A 25,385-nucleotide genomic window follows, 5' to 3' on the forward strand; every position below is an offset into this window, starting at 1 on the left:
GGCTTGCTGGGTCGGATGCAGCAGGAGGCAGGGTCCGGGAAAGGGGCAGGGTGATGAGGTGAAGCAAAGGCCAGGCCAGGAGCTTGCCTAGCAGGGACACAAACAATGAAAGAAAGAGCTAGATAAAACTGCCTAATTGAACTGACTAACAGATAATTCTCCTGCAGCTGCTGGGCCTGGTAATAATGCCACTGAAATTCCTGCCACTCCCAGTTGGTTAAGAGTCCGATTTCCCTCTGAAAAACAATTCAGTTCCTTGGCAGTTGCAAGCCACAGCCCCACTGCCACCTCATACCACCCCTGCCCATAGCAATGCGATTTTCCAGCTGCTGGCCACCACCGAGTGCAGCATTAATAACCTCTCTCCTTGTGTCTCTGTGCAGAAATGGGTCGGTGCATCCTGTACCAAAGCAACACTGGATTTCTTTGAGTGGGGAATTGTCCTTCCAGAAGTTTTAGAAGTTTACAGCAAACACCTTTCCCACAACACTGCTGCTGAGGAGCTGAAAGAACTCAATAAAGATCACCCTCGCAAGACTTGCGTGCCTTGCCTGGCCATGCACGGTCAGGACAGCCAGTCCTGTCTGTCCAGTTTGAATAGTAGCAGTGGGACACAGGACCAGTCATATGGTCATCTCTCTATTGACACAGTAACTGTGGCTGATGAATTTACACCTTGTTACTCACAATGCAACTGTCACAATGCTCACAGGGATCATGAGCATCTGGATGCTGATGGAGAGGATGGCTACCCCAAGGTTAATCTGGACAGTGATATTTCCAGCAGTTTGCCTCTGGCTGCCCTGAGTGCACAAGATAACATAATTTCCTCAGGCTCCGTGTCTATGGAGCACTCATGGAGGAGTGCAAGTCCCTCGGTGCACCGCCCAATGGCAGAGGCCCTGGGAGGAGGGATGGGGAGTATTTTAGAGGCCCTTTGCCTGCATCATGAGCAGTGGGATTTAGAAAGTCCAGCTTCTCTGCCTTCTCCAGATGGTGAAAGTGTTTCCTATAGCGATGGCCCTTACGACTTTTTCTCTCCTAATACACGAACTGGTGATGGTTACCCAGCAATTTGCCTAGATTTAGACACCATTGACAGTGGATTTGTGGACTCAGATTGTGGGAGTCCGATCGAGTGTGAATTTGAGAAAAGCAGTCAGACCAATTCAGGCTGTAGTTCTGGATCCATCACACTAGAAAATGAAGGAGAGGACTTCCCACGGAGTTACGTCAAACAGTGGGTCTCCTGTCGCTCTGCCACTCCGCCCAGTGGGACGCAGACAAACTAAGGACTCGTGCTCCTTGCCATGTCCAAGCCTGTGCACTAATACAGGAGCCCAGAAAAACGATGCAGCACAACAGGAACAGAACAAAATTTGCCCAGTGCAGGCAGTCTGTATCTCATGCAACTTAAACTAGAAGCTGCATACAAATTTGCCTTTTTCTACTGCTATCCACCCTAGGTTCATGTCACATCAAATTTGACATGATCACTTTTTGACAGCTTCTCTGGTCAGAGTGGTGCACACTGAGCTATGGAATTTCATTTCTTCCATGCAGGAAAAGCAGCTGCACCCTGGGAATGGACCTTTAGCTTGGGGAAATGCACAAGATTTTGAAGCCATGTTTATAAAGAGAATATGAAACTTTCAAATGACTCTTCCTCACTAGTCTCACTTGCCCTGAGAGTTTGGTGGCATTTAGAGCTTTTCTAAGCATCATCACCCAAATTTTCGATGTGCAAGAAACTGAACAGAACTCAAGTTTCAGGGCTAAGTTCCAGTCAGGCTTGACTGTATATTCTGCAGACCAGAATCTTACTCCCTCGTTCTTTGAACCTACATCTTAATGTAATAGTTTCTCAGCAAAGCAATACCTTCCAACTCCAGACAAATTCTCACCGCTTTAGGGGCTGCCTCTTTAAGCAACATCTTTTAAAATACCTTCTAAGCATGTTAATTATAGCATTGTAGCGGCTTGTAGATGCAAGAAATGCAGGGCCTATGTGTCCGTCTGTCTGTCTATAATGAAGCCCTGACCCGGGCCTTTGGGGACTACTGCAGTATAACTGTTCAACAGTACTAAACCTGGACTGTTCCTGCTTGTGATAGAGCCACTGCACTGGGACATGACACATGCACTGGGATCAGGAAAAAAATTGCCTCTGGCTGTTTCATGACTGCATTTTGTGTTATTTAGGGTAACTGCATTATAAAGTTAATATAATATTGTTAGTGAGTGTAAGGGCCCAGGCCTGCAGTCTGCTGCATTTCCAGTGTAATAATCCTGTTCTCTCTGTGATACAAATAAACTCCTCCTGCCCCCCCTCTATCCTCCCTGTTACCTGGAATTCCTGCACGTCACCAGTTCTCCTAGGAGAGATCAGGCATCATCCAGTAGGCACCATCAGTCACCATTCACAAGCACAGAGTAAAGGATCAGTGATCCAGGGTCAGGAGCAGACCTGTTCTGGGCTTGCAGAGTATCTCTGAGCCAGCAGGGAACCTCTGGCCCAGGGGCAGCACGCCTGGGCCTCTGTTTGTAGGAAGTGCCCTCCCGCTCCCTGCAAAATCTTCAGCTTGGCTTGCTCATCGAGATGCAGAGAGCAAGGGGGGCCCTGGCCATGCTGCCTTCAGGCTCACTCCAGGGATTCCTCCCTAAATTCTGGAATTGTATCAAGCCAGGTTTAGAGGCAACTTAATGTCTGCCTTATGCCCCTGGATGTAGCCCTGTACCTCCCTGCAGAGCCCCCTCCACTCCAGCGTCCAGCCTCAGCCCCTCTGCTGGATGCAGTCCCCTGGCTCTTGGCACAGCTCCTCTTCCCTCATCCCTCTATATCTCCGTGTGCAGCCTCCTCCTCTGGCCCCAACGCCCTCCCCACTGCAGCTCTGCTCCCCTCCTCTGCCTCCTTCTGTGGGGACAGGTTGCAGCCTCCTGGAGGTGCTGCGGGGTGCGCTAACCCACTGGCCCTCGCGGGGGCAGCAGAGGAGCACATATGCTTGCTCCAGCTCTTGCTGCCCAGCCGGAGACTCGTTTGAACAAACTCAGTCACTTTCAGCGCCTCGTTAGCTCTGACTCTGAGATATGAGACCCTCTGACCCTGACCACACACAGGCCCCAGGGAGGGAAGTCCCTGAAGAGATAAGGCCTTTAAGATCTGCAAAGAGGGGCTTCCCACTACGGGGGGGCCCCCTCTGCCAGCATCACCAACCCTAAGTGTCAAACGTCACAAGCTAGGCCCCAAACAAGCATGAGATTTTTACAAACAATAAATTCCAGGTGGTTGCAAAGCCCCCAGGCTGCACTTGGGTCACGTTTTCCTCCACAGCCATGAGGGCTGAAACTTACCTTGGATTGCTTTTGAATGAAAGCTGAACATTCTCATGTAATCACATGACTCAAAGAACTGGGGCTTTGAGCGAAACATGGGCTACCGCGAAGCTAATGACAGTATCGTGAGAGTTGGCGACTGTGCTACTGGCGGGAGGGGACTCCCAGCTGGGACCAGCTCAGCATGGCGCCTACCTGCTCGGCTGGGGAGAGACTCCCTTCCAGCTCATTTGGTACAACGGCTGACTGCCAATTAGGAGGGGCCCAATGGGCCTCAAGCGTGGCATTGTGGCCAGGAGCTCTACTGTACCTACCACCTCATGCTGAGAGCTTGGCTGATCTCATGAACAAAGCAGGATCAAGCTGGGTTTGTACTTTGATGGGAGCCATCCAGGGAAAACCCAGGGTGTTGTGGCATTAGGGACTGAGGAAGGGGCACACGTCCCTCTGAATCAGCCCTGAGCCCAGTGCCTCAGCACAGTGCTAAGGTATGCTGCGTGCATACGTCGCATGGGGGAGTCAATCGGGCTGCCTTCCGTTCTGGGTTAGTTGTCCCCGCAGTGCTCCGGTGTGGTGCTAGGGAGTGCTGGCTTCCCATCATTATGGAACACAAAAATAGGGGTGTGGTCCCAGTCTCTTGGTCAAATTGCATCCGGCCTTCCTGCTCTCCCGCTGCTGTTTCAATTGTAAACAGGAGTCTTCTGCCTGACCTGGTGTGCTCTGGGAAGGAGCTGCCATGTTCCACTCTAGCCGGGGATTGCACTGATCTCCAGTTTGCACAGTTGGTTCAGTACAGTCTGTGAAGTGCTTTGGGGTGCATGTGGCTAAAAAGCAGTGACATTCCCTTGTAGAGGACACACAATGCATCAACCATGGTGTGGGACTATGCTAACTCCCTGGGTATGCCCCAGTGAAGGCAGAGCAGCAGCACAGCAAGACCAAGACAGCCTGTGGTCACAGCAGAGGCTAAACTGCTCCACAGCTAAATTCCCATTGAAGAATGGCCCCATGTTTGCTAACATGAATATCAAATTAAACTAGGGAGGAAGGGTCAGGCTTTTATGAACTGGCTGCAGAGCTCCTGAGTTCTGGTGCTTCCCTGTCAGCTGCATGGGCAGTGCACGTTGGCTTAGTCATCAGAGCTCTTGGCATAACAACACTTCCGGAGTGATTCACAAGCCACAGTGATGGGGAAAGGCCCTGAATGTAGGGTCCCAAGTCCCCTCGTCAGCAAAGGAAACATCCGACCAAGTGGGTATTCACCCACGAAAGCTCATGCTCCAATACGTCTCTTTGCTGCTAAAATAGGTCCAGTTTCACGGTAACCAGTTTATGAAGCTCTCTGGGGCCTCCTGCTCTGAGTTCAGCCGGCTACATTTGTCTCAGGGTGACCTTTAAGAAATAGCTCCCATTTCAGAGGCGCTCTAGTTTTTCATTGTCTGGTTTGGAGGATTCATGTTTAGGAAGCAAACCTACACAATGAGCATGAGGGTGGCATTTCCCAAGGCAGGTGATGGTGGCCTCACTCCCCCATCAGCAGCAATGAGAGTTTTACAAGTGACATCAGTGGAAGCAGAGCTAGGCCAGTGCTGAGCATGTTGGGAAATCCCACCCTAAAGCTACGTGTAGGGTGTACCCACAGAGCAACACTGAGGAGCCCACGGCTACATGCAGGGCTCCCGTCTCTAATATTCCCAACTTCACACATGCACGCTCCCTGCCTGCTTCGCCCTTCTGAAGGTAACGCCACCCAAACCGATTATTGTCATGCCAGGCCTCGCTTCGCTGGCTTTAATCTCTCTCTGGCTCTCCTCTGACTGTTGTGATGCATCTCAGATACCACTGTGTAAATGACTGTGCAGGTAGCAAAGCTAACAGTAAAGCTGCTCCTACCAGGCCATGGTCAAGTTCTTGACTGCTTTTCTAGGTCTCAGACAAGGGAACCCCTGAATAAGCCAGAGCTCAGTGTTGGTCTGGATACTTTTTATTTATGCAGTGCCCAGACTTTGCTTGGTACCTCACAGAGCACAGGCATACAAACGTAGCTGAGCCTGGGGCATGAGGATGACAGCAGTCTCACCGCTCACTCAGGCAGGGCTGGGAAGTGTTTTTAGGTCACTTATAAAAAGCTCTTGTGCTCATTTTTTAAAAAAACTCTAAGAAGGTATTTTAAGTCATTCAGCAAATAGTTCAGGCTCAGTAACGTTGACCCCTTAATGTAAATTCAGCAACTGCTCCATCACTAATGAGTAATTGCAAATGTGGCTACTTCATATCAGTCTGATAATCTCAGAGAAACTTGTCATTGGTTATTGAGACTAGCTTTAAAACAAGGCACAGTGAACTCTGCTTTATTATACCAGAACTGCTGCTGCTTGATGAACAAACCACACACTCTAAACTGTCAAGAAACAGAGGAGGCATGAAAATTGAAGTTTAATTTGTGCTGGTAAGGAGACAAGCTATTGCTGTGCTTTGTATTTTGCTGGATAGTGCTAGGAAAAATTACTGAACTAAGATGTTAACCAATAATAAATAATACTAGGTGTGCGGCTTTATAGTGTTCCTTGTACTATAAACCTGTAATGATCCAGAACATCTCTGCAGTTTTGTTCCACTAGCTCCCAGCACACAAGGCTGTAGTTTGCAGTACATTGTTGCCAATAGGGAGTGCAAACTGCCCAGTGAAGAAGGGTTTATGCTTATGCTACACCCAGGGCGGGGGCTATGCTGGAAGGAGACCTCACCCCAACAGCACGTTTCTAGGGAAAACCAGCTGAGGAAAATTAAGGCAGATTAATGAATGACTAGCTATAGCTATCAGTGTGCTGGATTCTGTATAGATACCCATCTGCAGAACATGGTGTGTAATTGCTGTGTGTTATTATTGCACTATGGTTTTCACCAGTGAAAAAAGACTTTTCACAGCCTCCAGGGTTTAGGGCTGGCAGATTTACTGCAGGCAGCTGTCACGTGCATCAAGGTCTGGGAAAATGTCCCTCTGAGGATAATGGGAGGAACAGACTGATCACTTTGGAGGGTTTGTTACTCTGTGGAAATGAGAAATCTCTATTACGTTTCCCTTTATCCTCCCCCTCTGCACATTTTCACCCTTTATGTATATGTGTGTGTGTGTGTGTGTGTGTGTGCATATTATTTATATACTTCTGCTTGTCTACTGATTGTGACATGTATTTTCCTGAATGAGGGAAATGCCAAGAGTAAGTTGGCCCCAGCCCTTGATTATAGCTGAGTGCCAGCTCTGCTCTGCCTACGGATTAGTGTTCCTCTCCCTTCCGCTGCTGTTCAGCACTGAAATGCCTGTTGCTGGTGCATCCTGAAGAAGCTTAGAGAGGAACAGAAGGTTCAGCACAGGGAGGAGTGACCCATTTACAGCTGGGTGTTAAAGGAATCAGAGCGTTCAATGAACTGGTGAGTCCCCACTGCCTGCTCTCACTGGATTCCACTCATGGCACAATTACAGAGCATAGCCCTGAGAATAGCGCAGCAGCTCCAGTGGCCTCGCTTTGCAGATGCAACTCCCCCAAGTTAGAGAGGAACACAGTGGCCCATGTGCGTGAACTATAATGGGGAGAAATAACACTGATATTCAACAGTTGGAGCATGGCCACACAGCCCGCAGAAGGAGCCTCCCAGCAGGCTGGCAGACTGGGGCTAGTGCGGCTCGCACTAGTGCTCTAAAAACAGCTGCATAGACCATGCTTTGAAGTGTGGCTGAGGCAGGAGCTCGGGCCTTGAAGCCCACCCTGCTCCAGAGGTGCTGGACCAATAAGTACAGTGGGAAGGCTGAGAGCCATTGGTAACCCTGGATATAATGGAATCCACTTCAAGCCAGGGGGTGTGGCAGCCCCCCCAATACCCCTAGTTCCAGCACCTCAGCCCCACTCTAGGCTACAGAGCCCAGGCTCCAGCCCGAGCCACAACTTCAAAGTGCTGTCTACACTGCTCCTTTTAGAGCGCTCGCTCGAGTCCCCCTAACCAGAATCTGTTGAGCTAGGCTCGGAGGCGCATTCCACAGGCTGTGCAGACGTACCCTCAGTGCCCTAGCTGGGAATAGAACCCAGGAGTCCTGGCTCCCAGTACTCTCCCCTAAACAGATATTTGATATTGCCAGTCTGTGAGTTCCTAGACTCTGCACACAATATCCCTGGGTCCTTTAGCACTTCTAAGATCCTCACCCAAGCACTGCAAAGTAACATCATCCTTCTGCTCTTTAGCAATTCCAGTGCCTGGCAGGAAGCCTGCGGCTCTCATCACCACAGCTTTGTCTTCCTTATGGTGTGATTTTCCCCCTCACGCCTGATAACTGGCAAATCCCATGGGGATTTCTTGCCAGTCACCCAGAGTTTGGTGCCATTGCAGAAGTGGCCTTTGCCATACTGAAAATCAGCTGAGCTGCCTTGTCACCCAGTGGCCATGTGTCCCAGCTGCTCTGTCCCCCAGCCATGCTCTGCCCTTATCGCTTAGCACTCTTGCACAGAGCTGGATGTCACAGTGGTGTTTAGAATCAGAGGGGTAGCCGTGTTAGTCTGGATCTGTAGAAGCAGCAAAGAGTCCTGTGGCACCTTATAGACTAACAGACGTATTGGAACATGAGCTTTCATGGGTGAATACCCACTTCGTCAGATGCATGTACAATACAGTGGTGTTTGTGCTTCCGCCCACTGCTTGCTGCCCAGTTGCTGTGTTGATGCATTTTGACTGGCTGTCCTTGGTTTGTGATTGGCTGCTGCTTGCCTCTTGTTTTCCTGCTGCCTTGGGTCATAACAGACAGACTGGCCGAATCCAGTCAGGCATGAAGACAGCAGCTCTCACAGGAACATTTGGGGGATCGAAAAGACTTTCAGACTCTGGGCCTAAGATACCGGGGAAGTAAAAAGCTACCCCAGGATGGGCCAAATTCACCACTGGGATAAGCAGGCACTAACCCCCTGACCTCCATTACGATGGCCATATGTCTGTAGCCAGACGTTCTCTCAGGCAATAAGGAGAGAGCAGCGATTCACCTTCTTCTCAAACAGGGAGTCCTGGGCAATAGCTGAGAAGCCAAGAGGCCACCCAGGCAAGCAGTGGCTCTTGGAAGGCACTTTGGGCTTTAAGTTTGTGGGGGTGGATACTGCAGGTCTAAAGGCCAGAAGGGCCCGCTGTGATAATCTAGTCTGACCTAGGGTGACGTATCGGGACAGAGCGTGGGGTGCGTAATTGGGTCCTATACAAGACAAAGCCCCAAATATCAGGACATCTGGTCATCCTAGTTGGACCACCCGCATAGCACAGAATGCAGACCCTCCCCCAAGTCCCGCATCCAGCCCATAACTTCTGTTTGAGTGATAGAGGCTCGTTTATCAAGACGTCCAGTCTTGATTGACAAACTTAGAGTGCTGGAGAATCTCTCACAGCCCTATGTGAAATGTTCCAGTGGCTAATTCCCCTCACTGTAAAAAATCTGCACCTCATGTGCTCGCCGACTCCACCAGCCTCTGGCAGCACCAGGATGGCCAGGCCTCCGCAGGCCCCGCTCTCTGGCCAGGTTAGTAATAGGCACACACCAGCCCCTGACCATGCCGAGCATCTTTGCCACTGGACACCCAGAATTCACAGATCCACTACTCCCAAGGAATAGCACACACCAACTTACCAGTTACACGGCAGGCTCACCACTCCACTCAGTGCACAGCATTTAGCTGGGGTTAGAGAGGAAACAAGACATTTATTTAACAAAGAACAAAGATTGAGAAGAAGCAAATAGAATTGAGGGAAACAAATGATGACACATAAAATCATAACACGGTTTCTAGCACTTAAACTTAACTAACAAGACATTCCGCTGTCTTCTAAAGGTTATCTTGCACCAAGTTCCTTTCTCAGCATCAAACAACCCAACCAGCTGTGATCTTCTGTTGATAAAACAAGCCACCCAGCAGTTTATCTGCTTGGTGAAGTGTAATTGGGTGTACCCTGCACTAACCCCTCCCCCAGCAATAGGTCCGAAGTTCCATTGTCTTCGCTGGCGAAAAGGATGTCCTCCTGCTGGTTTATTTCTTCCTATAAACTCCCTCCCTGGAAGATTTCACGATCCCTTGTTAGCAATCAGCTCAGACTGCAACTGAGTGGCCAGTGTGACCTGTACAATACTCAGTTTACATGTAGCCAGACAGATAAACAGCTTTTGCCTGAAAGTATCTTGTTGAACACCTTTTGGTGACCAGCCTCCAGTCACAGACCTGAAGAACCTAACTTGCAGTCTATATACATAACTCCTGCCATACTATCCATACATACATTTCACAATGATGATGAGGACCAGGCTTTCAGTAGAGACCTTGCATGACACTCTTTGGTGAACTAGTATTTAGATACCAAACCCACCCCCTCAACCCTATGCACCCCACTGCCAGTTAGCACCAAGTGATCCCTGGGTCACAGCCTTCTCTGGGATGGGCTAAATAGATTGAGCTTCTTTAGTATCTCACTGCAAGGCAGGTTTTCCAGGACTCATACATTCTTGTAGCTTTTTCTGAACCTTTTCCAATGTTTTAACAATCTTTTTGAAATGTGGACACCAGAACTGGACACAGTATTCCACTAATGCCATATGCAGTTGTTATAACACATCCCTACTTCTGCTCAATATTCCTCACATTATACATCCACGGTTTACATTAGTCATCTTAGATACAGCATTGCACTGTGAGCTCACGGTCAATTGGTTACTTGCCATTACCACAAGTCCATTTCTGAATCTCTGCCTTCCAAAACAGAGGCCCCACCACCCTATGTGTGACCTACATTCTTGATTCCTAGATGTGTGACCTTGCATTTAGCTATGGTTTTTAAGTGAGCCCCACTCCCTATGGTATCTGATACAGATAATACATTATAGAACTGACTTGAGAAGTTTTCTGACAGGAACCTAGAAATGGGTGTCTTTTAATTATTCAGATCTGTGTTTGCTAGTTGGTGTGTGTGTTCAGGTATGCACATGTACGTGCCAGAGTGTGTGTGCATTCATGCAGCTTTCTGTATTTCATATTTAGTCAATCTTACAGCATTCATCACAGACAGTCAGCACCCTGATTAGAACGATAAGGAAGAGATACTTAATCCTACTTAACCGCCCTCGGCTGATGTCAGTTAATTGTGAATTTCCTCTTCTCAGCCCCAGATCAGAATAAAATCTGCAGCAATATATAGGGTGGTAGTGAGACATCCCCTCCCTGCCCAGGGGATGAAGCCTGATCTGCTTCTTAGCACCTGCCTGTTGTTTTTTCAGTGTTTCATTAAAGATAAGGGAAGCTGCAGGCAGGCAAAGGTGTAGGAAAGCGAGATTATTAGGTACACTGGTAGGTGCTGAGCTCTCTTCAGCTACTTGCTTGATGACAGGTCCTTTAATAGCTATTTGAATGTTTTAATTAATTGGGTTTGGCTGAGTTTGCACCTTGTGCTCCCTTCCCCCAACACTCTGGTTACTGCACACCTTCTGGTCTTCAGACTGGTTCTCTGCCCCCCAGAGCAGCACATGGGCTACACTAGACAGTGGGCTTGTTTCCAAAGACAGAGTGACGCCCACTCTGTGAGAGCTGGAGTCATCTCACAGGACACCACTAACTGCTGACTTCAGACCTGTAACCACAGATCAGGCCAATACCAACTGAGCTGAAGGACAAGGCCCCACAAACATTCGCTCAGGCCAATGAGATGAATAGAGGGTTCAGATGGCTAAGAGAAGGGACAAGTAGGAAAGAGGCATTAAAGATGCCAAAGGAGGGTTCAGGTGAGTATGTTCGCAGCAACAGAGCCTGTGGCGGTTACAGGCAGAAATTAGAAGAGGGAGAGGGAGAACAGTTGTTAGGCACTTGAGAGAAAAAGAGCCCCCATTAAAGCCAGAGCAGTGCCTACAATGTGCGTGGTACAGGTATCACTGTACATGGAGGGAGGTCTAGGAAGGATTGGGGGAGGAAGGAATTAAAAGCATCATAGAAATTAGCTGGCGAAGATGTCGTAGGCCATGTAATTCCTGCAGTGCTGCTTGTGCCTTCAATTCCTTTGGCTGCAGCCTGTTAGCTGCAGGGAGCAGAGCAGTTCCCAGGCTATGCCATGCCCTGCCGGGGCAGGGGTTGGGCCAGTCCCAGCTCCAGCATGGAAAGGTGATTGATACACTCTGCATGTTGCCATAGAGTCCCCCAAAGCCCTTTCAACTCCTAACATACTTTGTATTTCAGACACATTTACCATGGGAAAGGACATCTGGCGAGTGTGCCTCCAACTCTGCTTTATTGCCATTGTGTTCTCCAGAAGAGGGGAAGGAAGAGGTAAGGAGGAGAGGAGACTGGGGCACTCACGCTGTTTCTCTCTCTCTCTCTCCCCACACCAGGCACTGGACAAGTCAGAGGGCAATATGGGGCCCAGGGATCAGGTAGCTGTTGTTATTTCCCATCCCCAGGGACATGCTGGGCAGCTAAGAGAGCAGATAAACTGCACACATGCGCCCTGCCCCCAAGAGTTTGCAGTCTCATTTCATACAATAAAGGGCCAGCTAAACAGTGTGGCGGGGATGGGGGGGATAGATCTGTCCCAGGAAGAAGTGGCAAGGCTAGTGCACAGCATCGCTGATGTGTCAGGGGTTGGAACCCAAAGAGGCTGTTGGCATTAAATAACAAATGGATTTAATTTCTGAAAATCTCGGATCTCCTTCCTCAGCAGAATTTCCTGGCAACCTGAGCTGCCTGAATAACTACCTCTACCGAGTAGACTGTACGTGGGAGACAGATGGGAGAGTAGGGGATGGACCCTTTCACGTGCATTTCACAAAGTAAGCTCAATGCATACTCGCTGTCTGCCACACTGGGGCCCTGGGTCAGGCAGGGCTCTCTGGATTCCTTGGCCCTGAACTCTCCCCGACAGCCAAATCCTAGTGGAGTCCTCCACCTCCTCACTTGTTGGCTTGGCTTTGACCTGCCGTCCCTTTTCAGGTCAGACGTGTAAGGCACTTGCTGGAGCCCAGGACTGCATTTCTTTGCATTTACACACTGGGAAGACCCCAGTTCAAGGGGCCTGTGCAAAGTGATTCCCCCGTGTGGTGACTGGCACTCCCACAAATAACTAAGGCTGAACTCTTAAAGTAACTAAACCTATTACTCTCCAGCATAAGACAAACGTTCAGCCCCTTGGTTATTCTAGCTCGGATGAGAATTACACCTGCACACTGACTGCCAGAGACAAGCTGCACAGCCAGCATCACTGCACAATTAACGTGATGGAGAGGTTCACGCAGCACGACAGTTACAACATCTTGCTACAAGGTGGTTTCTTTGGGAGGAATCGCACATACATTGCTTTCCAGGAATATGAACCCAGTCTGAACAGTGAGTACCACCCATGGCAGCTATGGGCAGGAGCGCCGCCAGCTTTTTTGGAGCCCTAGGCGGCGGAAGGTCCCGCCCCCAAAATGGCGCCCCCGACACAGGTGGCAGAAGGTCCCGTCCCCGAAATACCGCTGACGACCAGGACGGCCAAAGATCCGGCCGCCGCAGTCGCCGCCCCCCAAATGTTAGCGCCCTAGGCAACCGCCTAGGTCGCCTAATGGGTTGCGCCAGCCCTGGCTATGGGACGGGGACTGGCTGGTCCCTTTGGAATGAGAGTGTTTGGCCTGTGAAGTCCATTGAAGAGTGAGACTTCAGTGGCAGCAAATGGGACTGATGGGGATGCAGAGCCCCCACCCTTGGGCAGCATGACCTGTACTTGTTATATATGGGGGCAGCCCATCATGCCCCTCAGGACTCTCTCTGGGTCTCTTATTCTTCCACACACACTCCAGCCCATCCTTAGGGGGTCATTCTGCCACCATCCTCCCTTGCTTTGCTATCTGCCTTGGGCAACATCCATCAAGCCATCACTGCAGTTTGAGCCCTGGGGGCTCCCCCTGCCAACAGCAGCACTGTTTGCTGAGATAGAGGAAGGACTGGGGAGCCTCAGGAAATGTGAACAATGGGCCTGATTCTCAGCCCCACTAAGACCACTTCACAATGCACAGTGTCACGGAGGGGTCTGAAAGCTCCCTAAAGGGGATAATGAGGATTTTCCCAGTGGGAAGGAAGCCCATTTTCCAGCAGCCCCTCTGGTCTCTGTCCCCAGCACAGAGCATGTCCGTGTGTGTTCATGGTAGGGAGGGCTAGAGCATAACCTGCTTTGTGATCCTTCGCTGGCACAGCAGTCCCTCAGGGACCGTTATAGCTGGTGTTACATTACAGAAGCCCTGTGGCTGCTTTAACTTGCACTGGGGGCTTATTTGGTCTCCTGCTGACCCCAGGATCACGGAATCCATGTCCCCCAGCTGTGAGCAGCCTAGGACTGTGCTCTGTGTTCTGCAGGTCTCTCAAAGCCAAGTGTTTGGAATAATTCCTCTCTCTGTTTCCAGTTAAGTGTGATCCCCCCTTCAACCTGCAGAGCAACATCAGTGCCAGTAAGTGCCAGCTCTGGTGGAGTGTGCCAGGGCCTCTAGAGCCCATTCTTCAGTACGAATTGGAGTATAAGGGACACAACACATCCTGGAAGGTAACTATACCTGCTCTCAGCCTGGATGAGCCATGCACAGATGCCTGTTGCCACCGTTCAGGGCAACTGCACCTGTGTTCCCCCTCCGTGGTCCACCGAGGGCACCCAGTCTAGGCTGCCAGCTCCTTAGCCATCACCTCTCTTGGGCAGAGATCTGTCTCTCTCTTCCTACTGACCAGGGGTTTTCCAGTGGGTCTGCATTGTTCCCTGCTAGCACTGTGATACTCCCAGTAAGCCACTCTGCCTAAACAAGCCAGCATCTGCACTTTGCTTTTTCTCCAGAGGCTATGAACAGTTGTAATTGACCACAGCCCTTACGAAGCAAGCATATTTATTCTTCAGGTAAAAGCATTACAGAGAAAACATATTAAACCAATAAAAGAACCTATATGCATGCTAAAATGCTTACCAGAGATCCCCGCCCCCAACTTAACAAGGGCTCTGGTAAGAGCCCGTCCTTCCAGCCCCACCAAGGTGTTTTTCGGTGGTTACAAGGTCACAGGAGCTTTAGCGTAGAACTAGCCTCCCCATGAATGGGTCTGTCCTTCATTTATACAGCTTGGGCCATTGATCCTAAACTTCAGGAACAGGTGATCAGCAAACAATGGTCCTTTCTTAGGGTACAGCCAGAGGAGGGAAATTTGCATTCAACTCCCCCTAGAGATTCCCAAAGCAAATCACTTGACACTCAGTCCCACGTTTACAATGGCTTCAGCGGCTCCATGGAGCTGGGCCCATGCACAGAAGGGGACCCGGCCTGCTCCACTTGCACTGCGCCCCAAGATGCCACTGGCTCCCCTTGCCTACCACTTGCTCCTCTCGGCCTGCCCGTTGGCTGGCCGAGGGCTCCTCTCCGCCCCCCGGCCCCACCTGCCGGCTCCTCTCTGCCCCCATGCCAGACCCAAGTGCATCTCCAGCTCCAGGCAGTCTCTGCTTCCTGCCACCTGGGACTGGTGCAGAAGCTTGGCCAATCTCAGCAAGGTGGAGGGGGAGACAGTGCGGAGGGTTTGGCTGAGCCCCTCCAAGCAAGTGCATCTTGAGGGATCTCAGCTGGGGCAGGCCCTGGCCTGGCTGATCGCACCACTTCTGAGGGGATAGAGCGATTCCCGGCCCTGTGGCTGGCCCTGGCTGCGCTGCCGGCTCAGCCTGGCAAATAGTCGCCTCCCAGCAGGGCCAGTGAGTGCGGCCGGGAAGCAGGACTTGGGGGAGTGGGTCTGTGGGGCGCATGGGAGAGTGCTGGGCTGTGAAGGGGCAGGGAGGATCTGTGTGTGTTGGGGCACTAGGGAGTGGGGGTTCTGTGGAGGATGCTGGGCAGTTATGGTGGGGCTGTGGGCAGGGGTGGTGTTGTGCAGAGCGCTGTGCATTTGTGGGTGGTTTGGGGGGAGGTTTGGCCATAGAGAGTCAGGAGGTGGAGGGGGGGCTGTGTGGCATGGCACAGACCCACCCCTGAGGGGAAGGACACGCTGGCAGCACAGGGCTGGGCAGGCCACTGTGTGTCTGGCAACAGCCGGTGTGTAAATAGTGCCCTCGCACTGGGCTGGGTGGAGCGGGGCCGCCCCTGCCATACCATGCCCCATTGCCTCTGGCTGGCCCCTCGCTCTGGGGACTGATTCCCCCCGTGCCATGCTCCATTGCCTCCATGGGGGCCCAAAATATGTTTGGCACCAGGCCCACAAAAGGTTAATCTGGCCCTGTTGACACTGTCTGTCCCCAAAGTCCATTCTTGTCTGGAAGGTTTAGTAAAGTCTTCTGAAGTTCATAACACTTCCCACAGTTCACATGACATCTCCCTCCAGAAAGGTTATATACAATCCCAGACCACAATAATACATAAACTTTGCAATTACTTCAATGGACTCCAAAGATACTTAATTCAATAAGGATTTTTTCAAGGATATTGCAGAAAATTCCCATATGTGTCACATTTGGCTTTGGCATCTCTGTCACCTGGGATCCAGGTCTCCCCAGCATCTTGGTTTGGGACTGGCTGGCCTCTTTGGCACCCCTGGTTGAAGTTGATGCATCCTTTCCAAGGCATTGATATTTGAGGTCTGTGAGTCCTCCCCACCTGAATCCTGAATCCAGGATCATGTGACCTCATGATCCTGGATGCAGATAAGAGGGGTTCTGAATGCAGAGATCAGATGGGGAGTATTCACTAACCTCAGATTAGCACAGGGGTGGGCAAACTTTTCGCCCGAGAGTCACATCTGGGTATTGAAATTATATGGCAGGCCACGAATGCTGACAAAATTGGGGGCTGGGGTTCAGGAGGGGGTTAGGGCTCCAGTGGGGATGTGGGCTCTGGGGTGGGGCCATAAATGAGGAGTTCAGGGTGCGGGAGGGGGCTCTAGGCTGGGGCAGGGGGTTAGGGTGCGGCGGGGTGAGGGCTCTGGCTGGAGATGTGGGTTCTGGGATGGGGCTGGGGATGAGGGGTTTGCGGTTCAGGAGGATGCCCCAGGCTGGGACCGAGGGGTTCAGAGGGTAGGAGGGGGATCAGGGATGGGGCAGGAGATTGGGACGCAGGAGGGAGTCAGGGGTGCAGGCTCTGGGCGGTGCTTACCTCAAGCAGCTCCCAGAAGCAGCGGCATGTCCCCCCCTCCGGCCCCTACACAGAGGCGCGGCCAGGTGGCTCTGTGTGTTGCCCTGTCTGCAGGCACCACCCCTGCAGTGCCCATTGGCTGCGGTTCCCAGCCAATGGGAGCTATGGGGGTGGTGCTTGGGGCGAAGGCAGCGTGTGGAGCCCCCTGGCTTCCCCTATGCGTAGGAGTCGGAGTGGGGACATGCCGCTGCTTCCAGGAGCCATGGCATACACGGAGCGGGGCAAGCCCCCACTCCGCTCCCCAGTGGGAGCTCGAGGGCCAGATTAAAATGTCTAAAGGGCTGGATGCAGCCTCCCATCTCATAGTTTGCCCACCCTTGGATTAGTGCCTAAGAATCAGAGAATCAAAGACTTTAAGGTCAGAAGGGACCATTATGATCATCTAGTCTGACCTCCTGCCCAATGCAGGCCACAGAATCTCACCCACCCTCTCCTGTATCAAACCTGGGTCTGAGCCATTGAAGTCCTCAAATCGTGGTTTAAAGACTTCAAGGCACAGAGCACCTTCCAGCAAGTGACCCATGCCCCACGCTGCAGAGGAAGGCAAAAAAACCCCCAGGGCCTCTGCCAATCTGCCCTGGAGGAAAATTCCTTCCCGACCCCAAATATGGCGATCAGCTGAACCCTGAGCGTGTGGGCAAGACTCACCAGCCGAACACCCAGGAAGGAATTCTCTGTAGTCACTCAGATCCCATCCCATCTAACATCCCATCACAGACCACTGGGCCTATTTACTGCTGGTAGTCAAAGACAAATTAATTGCCAAAACTAGGCTAGCCCATCATACCACCCCCTCCATACACGGATCAAGCTCAGTCCTGAAGCCAGATCTGTCTTTTGCCCCCACTGCTCCCCTTGGATGCAGAGTCAGATTGTTCAGAATACCAGCCCTTTATTGTGTGTTGTTAATAAGAGTTATGTCTTAATGTTTTTCAGCAGGCACAGCACAAACTGCTGCTCAATGCAGTGACAAAGGTAGAAATCGAGGCCATGGAGTTTGAAGCAGGCATCACTTATACTGCGAGAGTTCGCTGCAAAACTTCCCAAGTAGAGGATGGTTATAAAAGTCAGTGGAGTGAGTGGAGCCAGACAACTGAATTTCAAAGAGCAGCCCCCCCAGGTGCAAAGAACGTTGTTTTGTCCCGTTTAGTTTCATATGAGCCCTAAAGTCACTTTATAAAACAGAGAGAGAAAGAGACACGCTGGGCAACAGAGGGGCTGTCAGCAGCAGGTTCATGGATCAAGAACAGTGTCTTCCAGCCTTTTATAGTCAAGTCACTTTCTTTCAAGGTTTTAATAGCTTCTGCTTAGTTCATTTGCATTGCTTGTTTGTTTAAGAATCTGGATAGAATTCCACTCTTTATATGGTCATTTGTGAATTGATTCTGTTAATGGAATAATTCTTTTTGTAGGTTTTTTACAGGTGCCCAAAAAGTTTTTTCACGGAAGCATGATACAGATTTTGTTCATTCCTCTATGTCTTGGTGTCATACTCTACATAATTTTGAACTTCAAGCTTTCTTCAAGGTACATTATAGTCCTTTGCACAAGCCCTGGCTGCCTTTTCTAGGTTAATGTAGTTTCTAGTTTTAAAGTTTAATGAGTGTGTATATCATGTGTCCACACATCAGGGCTGCTTCTTGCCTCTGCACCAGAGTCAGATCTTTGAATGTCATGAACTCAGTGGAATGTGCTCTGCAAACATTCTTGAACGTGCCATCTCCATGTGCTTGCAATAGTTAGTGAACCAATACTCAGAGTAGAGGGCGCAGGGTGCACTGCAGGGATCCTAAACTCCATCAAGGAGCACAGCTGAGACTACACAGGGTATCTTACGCTTAAAAGAATTTTTTAAAACTTTGTGCCAATTTGGCTAGACGTAAAATAAGGGTGACTGGTATAGAGCATTGGCTATTGATGATCAATCTGCCCTCAACATTTAGATCTTCCCTGGCTGGACTCCTGACAGTGGGCACTACACTAGCCAGTGTGTGAAGTGCCAGTGTGACTAAGCTAGCTGACCAAGTGTCTGTGTTTCTTAAGTTCTGAGCAGAGCAAAGGACCAGGGGGTAAAAGGGAAAAAATGGCTCAAGCCTGCAGCTGTCATGCCTCAACACATGGGCGCTCTGAGATGGACTGTACCTCTATGCAGGGACAGGGGATCTACCTGGGCAATTTCCAGAGTTGCATGGGGTAGAATCTGGCCTGGGTTAGTAGCAATGGGGAAAGGTGTAAGGACCCAGGCACTAGAACAGGGGCGGGCAAACTTTTTGGCCTGAGAGCTGCATCAGGTTTCGTAAATTGTATGGAGGGCTGGTTAGGGGAGGAGGTCATGGCCCAGCCCCCACCTCCTATCTGCCCCCCCGGGACTCCTGCCCCATCCAACCCCCCCTTCCTGACTGCCCCCCTGGGACCCCACCCTGCCCCCATGCAACCCCCTGTTCCCCCCGACCACCTCAACCCCTATCCACACCCCCCACCCCCTGACCACCACCCCGAACTCCCCTGCCCTCTATCCATTCCCCCTCCCCCAGTTCCCTACCCCCTTACTGCACCGCCTGGATCACTGGTGGCTGGCAGCGCTAAAGCTGCACCACCCGGCTGGAGCCGGGCCACGCCGCCACGCAGCACAGAGACCGGGTCAGGCCGGGCTCTGCAGCTGCGCTGCCCCAGGAGCTCACAGCCCTGCGGCCCAGAGCATTGCACCAGCGGCGGCGCGAGCAAGCTGAGGCTGCGGGGGAGGGGGTGGCCTCCCGGGCCAGGAGCTCAGGGGCTGGGCAGGACGGTCCCGCGGGCCAGATGTGGCCCACGGGCCGTAGTTTGCCCACCTCTGCACTAGAACCTAGGTCTAAAGAACCTGGGGCAGCAGCTATTCCCCTGGTGCCACCAGGAGGCCCAGTAGAGGCACAGCAAGGGAGCACTGTGGAGAGTAGGTGCCACAGGAAGTATTGTCCATGAGACCTAGAGAGACAGTACTCTGCTGCCCTCTGATTGGCCAAGTGCCCCTACTTAACCCCAGGGCTTCCCCCAGGAACTTGTCTGGGCAGCCACACAGACTTTGCCTCGTCTTCTGGTCTCTGAGTCTAGTCTGACTCTGACCCCGATTTCTGCCTCTTGATTCTAACCCGATACTGCCTCTGATCTTTGATCCCTGCCTGACTCTGGTCCTGACTCTTTTTTACGGGGCCTGGCCTTGCGATTCCTCCAACTCCGGCCTGATGACTCCCATCCTGGAGGGCAGACCTCAGCCCACCTGTGACTGCTAGGAAGACCTCCTACACCCCAGTTCTTTTAAAAAAAGGCTTTTCAGATGGCAAAAGGAATAGTGCAGGGTTATGCTCTCTAAATTTAATAAGACTAGTACTTCTGTAAGATGCTTCATTCCTGGAAAGGTTCTGAGGTGATTTAGATCAAACAGTTGCTGTAAAATGTCCTGCCAGCTGAATTCATACAAAGGGGAACAGTTCAGACAATTCTCTAATACTGTTACACTGCAACATATATTAAGACTCAGAAACCTTGAAGGAGTCTGCACTGAGGACTTGCAAACATACATTTTATCCATCTGGACTACACTTGTCTCCAGATAGTCTGCACTGTTGATATTAAATGCACGCACATAGCTGTGTAGCCATGCACAGACAGATGGCAGGAGCTATATGAAATGGGCCTTTCCTGGAGTCTTTCCAGAAGAAAGTTAAGTGTTTTGGTTTAATCTTTCGCAGTATGCTGCAGGGTTGCGATAGAAGGTGGAACATTTATCTAGATTTGATAGCAGTGTCATTCTTTCTCCACAGGGCAAAGAACATCTTCTGCCTGAACGTCCCCACACCAGCTGCTTTCTTCCAGCCTCTCTACACCTTGCACAATGGGAATTTTAAGGTAACAGCAAATTCTCTTTCTTCTTCATGATCGTTCCCCTCAACGTGGGAAGGTGGTTTGTAAGTTCTCATCACTGCTTCCACTAACTGGCTTCACCAGGCCCGTTCCGACACAGGGCTTTAGTCTTTCTGTAAGTTCCTCATTCTCCACTCAAACACCTGCCTCCATATTCCTCCTGCTCCATCACCAACCTCCTCTCCTCCTAGGAACAAAGCCCTCCCATCCTGATCATCTTCCTGTCACTGCCTCCCTTCCTTTATACCACCATCATCAGCCCTTGCCCAATCCCCACTGGACCTTCCAGATCACTCCCACAACTGCCGCTATCAGGCTCTTCCTTGCCTAGACAAAGAACTGCAGGAGAATCAGTCAGACCAGACTATCCGGGGACAGCTCACCCACACTGTCCTGTTAAATCCAGCTGCTCCTACCCCATGCACTGAGGGGGCATCAGCAGGGAGGGTCATTGCCCCTTTATGGTCAGAAGTACAGGATCCTTTTCCTTTTACTTGAAATCAGTTCCCTTGGGCCAGCGTCAGCCTCGTCTCCTTCCTCCATTCTCTCTCCATCCCTGCCTGTGCTGGGGGCTGGCTGGTTTTGGCTGAGCCTTGTTGCTACCCCATAGGATGTCAAGTCCCTTGTCCCCCTACTTTGAGGTCCTCTGGGTAAAGTAGCACTTACTCTGACTGCCGAAAGTTACAACAGGGTCCAGCGCCTGGCAAGTGCAAAGTCAAAGCCTGGGAGCGTTGCCCACCTCAGTAGTGCAGTTGCCTTTTTCCTTATCCCCTCCCTGCTTCCCTTGCTACATACCAACTGGCGATGCTGCTCCCTGTCCCCCAGGGAGCCAAGATAGCGGAGGCTGCTCAGGGTATGGCTCAGGAATGAAAGCTTGAAGGTCATCAAAACTTCCATCAGAGAAAGCAGGGAATTCTGCTGTTAATTCTCCACTCCACTACTTGAGGTTCACTCAGTGGAGTTGCACTGATGTAGAACTGAATCCAGCCCCTGGTCTGCACTGCCAAAGCCTATGGAAAGCAATAATTCAAGAATTCCTTTGCAAATTCTGCCTCTCCCCACTAAATAGTATTTACCATTCCTTGCTTTAGGACTGGATTGGACCTAATGAGACATGTGGGCAGCTCAGAAGAGATGAGGCTAACAATCCAAGCAAAGTGACTGGCGATGGAGTTCCTGGTGTAAGTGCTCATGATGTCATTTCCCAGCTGTCCTTCAAGTCACTGGCAAAGACCGAAATGATTCCTCAGGAGGACCTTTCTGGCCCTGCCTCCAGGCCCGACCAGCAGTACCTCCAGAGCAGGTATGTGAGTGTGGAAGAGGTGGAAGCCAGGCTGCCATCATTGTTCCTACAAAACCACGCTGATGATGCAGGTGCCTTGGACTTCTCTGAAACAAGCAAAACCAGTCTTGGCAGCCCAGACGTGAGTGGGAACCATCCCCCATATTTACGGGACGGTCAGGGTGACTTCTTTATGCCACAGGAGTCTCTGGAGCTGGAAAGTTTGTCCTTCTGTAGTAATGACTATTGCACCTTGTGTGGCAGTGACTCCACAGGTGGCCCAATTCCTGCTGAACTGCTACAGCTCACCAAGAAGGATGGTCAGGTCAAGCATTAGAATGACGAGAATGACAGACTCTCACTGAAAGCTGCTGCATGTCCAAGTCGCCAGGTCTGCCACATCCATCAGCTGACCCCCTTGTGCAGTTAGAGGCTCTGTTAACTTTGGGCCAGATCTGGTAACCCTTTCTTAAAAGCAAGTTATGTCCAGTGCCTACACAGCTGGCCCAAAGAGGGCAGGCACAAGCAGCCCTCTTCCCTTGCTGCCCGCCTCGCTGCAGGAGCTGAGCACAATCATGGTTTCTGTGACCAGGTGAGCCAGATCTGTGCCAAGCTAGCAACACGCTAGGCTCCCCAAGAGAGGCTGGACCATGCCTTTCCCCCACATCAGTAGCAGAACTCGTCCTGCACCCTCTGGAGGGATGTAGCAGAAGGCACACCCTCCCTTTGTGCCTCCCTGAGGTCCAGTGGTTCCCAGATTTCCCCTGGGGCAGAGCAGCACTGCACTGCCCCCAAAGCACCTCCCTAACTGCAGCTCTTACTAATCAACCCCCCCGTGACTTCATATTCTGTACCCCAGACAGAACTCCTGCTTTGCTGCAATCAGGGTGAAGTCAGACACTAACAGCAAACGCAGCACCAGGCTTACACACATTTCAAATATGGTGTCACTCTTAGAACACAGACGATGCTTGATGAAAAACAATGTTCTTCCAGTGATGGACACTAGTGAGATGCTGCATTTTCTGTTCATTTTAAACTGCACCTGCGCTCACAGGCATGCCTAGGTCCAATACTTTAATGTCTTTACATACTGTGTATTGCTGTTTACGAGCCTGGTAACTTTCTAGCTTACATTAAACCCAGTGTGTTGCTTATGACTTGAAAAGATTTATTTCAAAACACACTGTGAGCTGCTGGGCTGATTCACCATCTGGGGAGGGTGGAATCACACCCCAAAAATGGGGCTCAGGCTTTTCTTAGGTAATCCCATTATCCAGGCACTGCTGCTAAACAAGGATTCTGCTTTGGGAGACCTTCATTTTGCAGGGAAAAGCAGCCCTGGAGTCCAGACTCCATAGCCCATTTACTCCTTGGTGCCTTTTCTGAGACAGCTGCCGATGGTGCCAACTGGGGCCTGTGTTCTAATGCTCTAATCAGGAGGCCTTTCTAAAACTTGTCTCAGATTAGGAGATTAGAATGGCCCATGGGCCTCCTGCTGTCAGTTAGATTTTTTTAATCTTAATTTTAAATAGCACAAGGGGGCCCAGGAGTGCCTTTTACAGCTCACAGCTGTTCATCGTCCAAGGAGAGGGTGGGAATTTGATGCAGCCCTCATGCTCTATTTTTATCATTTCTCCGGACACAGAACTGGTAGGTAAGGTCCCATGGGAAGAAAAGCTAAGGGATAAAAGAGTTCAGAAGCATTGGCAGCTTCTTAAGGAGACAATATTAAAGTCACAATAGCAAACTACCCCAATGTGAAGGAAAGATAGGAATAGTAAGAGGCCAATATGGCTCCATCAGGAGCACTTTATTGAACTGAAAATCAAAGGGAAATCCCACAAAAGTGAAAACATGGACAAATTGCTAAGGAGGAGGACAAAAGAACAGCACACGCACGTGGGAACAAAATCAGAAGGCCAAGGCACAAATGAGTTACACCTAGCAAGGAACATAAAAGGCAATAAGAAGGGGTTCTTTAAACTCATTAGGTGCAAGAGAAACTAGGAGGTGTATATATAGGGTGTATCTATTGGGGTTCCACAGGGGTCAGTCCTGAGTCTGGTACTATTCACTATTTTAATTAATGACTTAGATAATGGGGTGGCAAATCATACAATCATAGGACTGGAAGGGACCTCGAGAGATCATCTAGTCCAGTACATGCTCTCACACCTTTTGGGGTGCTTGGTTGTGCCATAGGTCTGGTTGCTAGACCATAATCATGGGAAAAGAGGTGTATGAAACAACAGTAATACCCAGCCAACACGAGGAAAGATTTTATTTGCTGCTTTGTGATGGGCAGTGGCTTTTGACCAGGGCCTTTCCTTATTTATCAATGGTTTGATCCTCCCCTTCCTCAGTATATAGCCCAGGTACTTCATCTCTGTGCAACTGAGCCAGCAGTTAGTCATGAGCCCCACAGGCCTAAGGGACTGGGGTATCACTCAGACACCTTGGAGGTGGGGTAGACCGCTCCATCATCAAGGCACGCAGCAGCATATGCTCAGTGGGGCAGAAGCATCTGAAATGTCACAGGAGTGCCATGAAGCCTAAATGGAAGGGTCCGGAAGTGGTACAGACCCGAGGGCATGGCACATGCAGTTCACTCCAGCTGAACTCAGATGCTAAGGGGATCTAACCCTAACCCCGGTCACTTTCCCACCAATCAAACCTCATGGGCCACCTCTCTGACTCCTGTGAACATCTCAAAAGGCCCTTGCCACTTTGCCAGCAGTTTGCTATCTGCAGAGGGGAGCAGCAGGAGACCCCTATCCCCTAATGGGATAGGGTTCTCCTGGACACTTCTATTCTACTGTTGTTCCTGGGTGTGCTGTGCTACTCACAGGTTCCCCCTGACAAAGCCCCCTACCAAATCCAGGCTCTCTCTCTCTTATTCATCTTGAGACCATACTGGATCACTTTCTGGCTAGTGATGCCTTGTTCCTGCCAAGAATCCTGTAAAAGATCCAATATCCCTTGGGGTTGTTGGTCATCCAGCAATTCATAGGGTGAAAAGCCTGTGGAGGATTGTGGAACCTCCCTGATTGCAAACAACAAATATAGTAGCATTTTGTCCCAATTCCAGGCTTCCCTAGTTACAAATTTTCACAACAGCTGCCTTAATGTGCAGTGAAACCACTCCACTAGATCATCTGTTTGTGGGCATTAGACAAGAGATTTTTACCAAGAGAGTTTTCAGGAGAGCCCAGACCTCTCGTATTAACTGGGATGTGAAGGCTATGTCCTGATCCATCAGGATAACTCATGGAAAGCCCTCTCTAGCAAATATTTCCATTAATTTGATTATTATCTGTGATGTTGCTGAGTGCAGGGCTATGGCCTTGGGTACCGAGTGGCATAATCTTCAATCGTCAACATAAATAGATACCTGCTTGAGCTTGGTTCCAGGGGCCCTACAAGGTCTTCCCCAACCCTATCAAAAGAGGTGCTCACCAAAGGAAGATGGCCTAAGGAGGTCCTGTGGTCCAGCTGGGGGCCCATCAGTTGGCATTCCACACAGGATTCACAATAATCTTTGATGTCAGGATAACTGTGGGCCAAAAGAACTGGGCCATTATCCTCGCTTGGATTTGCTCCACTCCCAAGCGACAGGCCATGGCATATCATGGGTAAATTTTAACTCCTGGTTTTGATATAACTTGGGGTCCAAGAGTTGGGTTTGGCAGGCTC

At 50.6% G+C, this 25,385-nt stretch overlaps 2 protein-coding genes across 7 annotated transcripts in view; both read left to right on the plus strand.

The window, feature by feature from the left end:
* IL21R (interleukin 21 receptor) overlaps window positions 1-2,320 on the plus strand; it is a 29,791-nt gene extending 27,471 nt beyond the window's left edge. Inside the window, exon 9 of the mRNA XM_044978931.1 lies at window positions 384-2,320. Coding sequence (XP_044834866.1) covers window positions 384-1,292 — 909 coding nt within the window. The 3' untranslated portion in view covers window positions 1,293-2,320. The remainder of the gene's footprint in view (window positions 1-383) is intronic.
* A 3,352-nt stretch (window positions 2,321-5,672) lies between these two features.
* Window positions 5,673-22,797, plus strand: LOC123344428 (interleukin-9 receptor-like). 6 transcript variants are annotated; one of them, XM_044980642.1, is made up of 9 exons: window positions 5,673-5,782; window positions 11,577-11,666; window positions 12,055-12,166; window positions 12,535-12,719; window positions 13,772-13,908; window positions 17,447-17,630; window positions 17,923-18,037; window positions 20,308-20,392; window positions 21,499-22,797. In XM_044980642.1, exons 2-9 carry the CDS (start codon window positions 11,588-11,590, stop codon window positions 22,024-22,026), a joined length of 1,425 nt encoding a protein of 474 aa, XP_044836577.1. In that variant the 5' UTR covers window positions 5,673-5,782; window positions 11,577-11,587; the 3' UTR covers window positions 22,027-22,797. The 6 variants fall into 6 exon arrangements, with proteins under 6 accessions (XP_044836577.1, XP_044836580.1, XP_044836578.1 ...); XM_044980645.1 differs by having other exon boundaries at window positions 12,058-12,166; XM_044980643.1 differs by lacking the exon at window positions 5,673-5,782 and adding an exon at window positions 6,679-6,765.
* The last annotated feature ends 2,588 nt before the right edge of the window (window positions 22,798-25,385 follow it).

This window comes from Mauremys mutica, chromosome 11 (assembly GCF_020497125.1).
Source record: "Mauremys mutica isolate MM-2020 ecotype Southern chromosome 11, ASM2049712v1, whole genome shotgun sequence".
In the NCBI taxonomy this organism is placed as follows: domain Eukaryota; kingdom Metazoa; phylum Chordata; order Testudines; family Geoemydidae; genus Mauremys; species Mauremys mutica.

Excerpts from the sequence above, each read along its gene's own strand:
- LOC123344428 (XM_044980640.1), top strand. The coding sequence starts at position 11,053 with ATGAATAGAGGGTTCAGATGGCTAAGAGAAGGGACAAGTAGGAAAGAG. Across the intron at positions 11,129-11,576 it reads GATGCCAAAGGAGGGTTCAG|ACACATTTACCATGGGAAAG; the intron begins GTGAGTATGTTC and ends TTTGTATTTCAG. Across the intron at positions 12,720-13,771 it reads ATATGAACCCAGTCTGAACA|TTAAGTGTGATCCCCCCTTC; the intron begins GTGAGTACCACC and ends CTCTGTTTCCAG.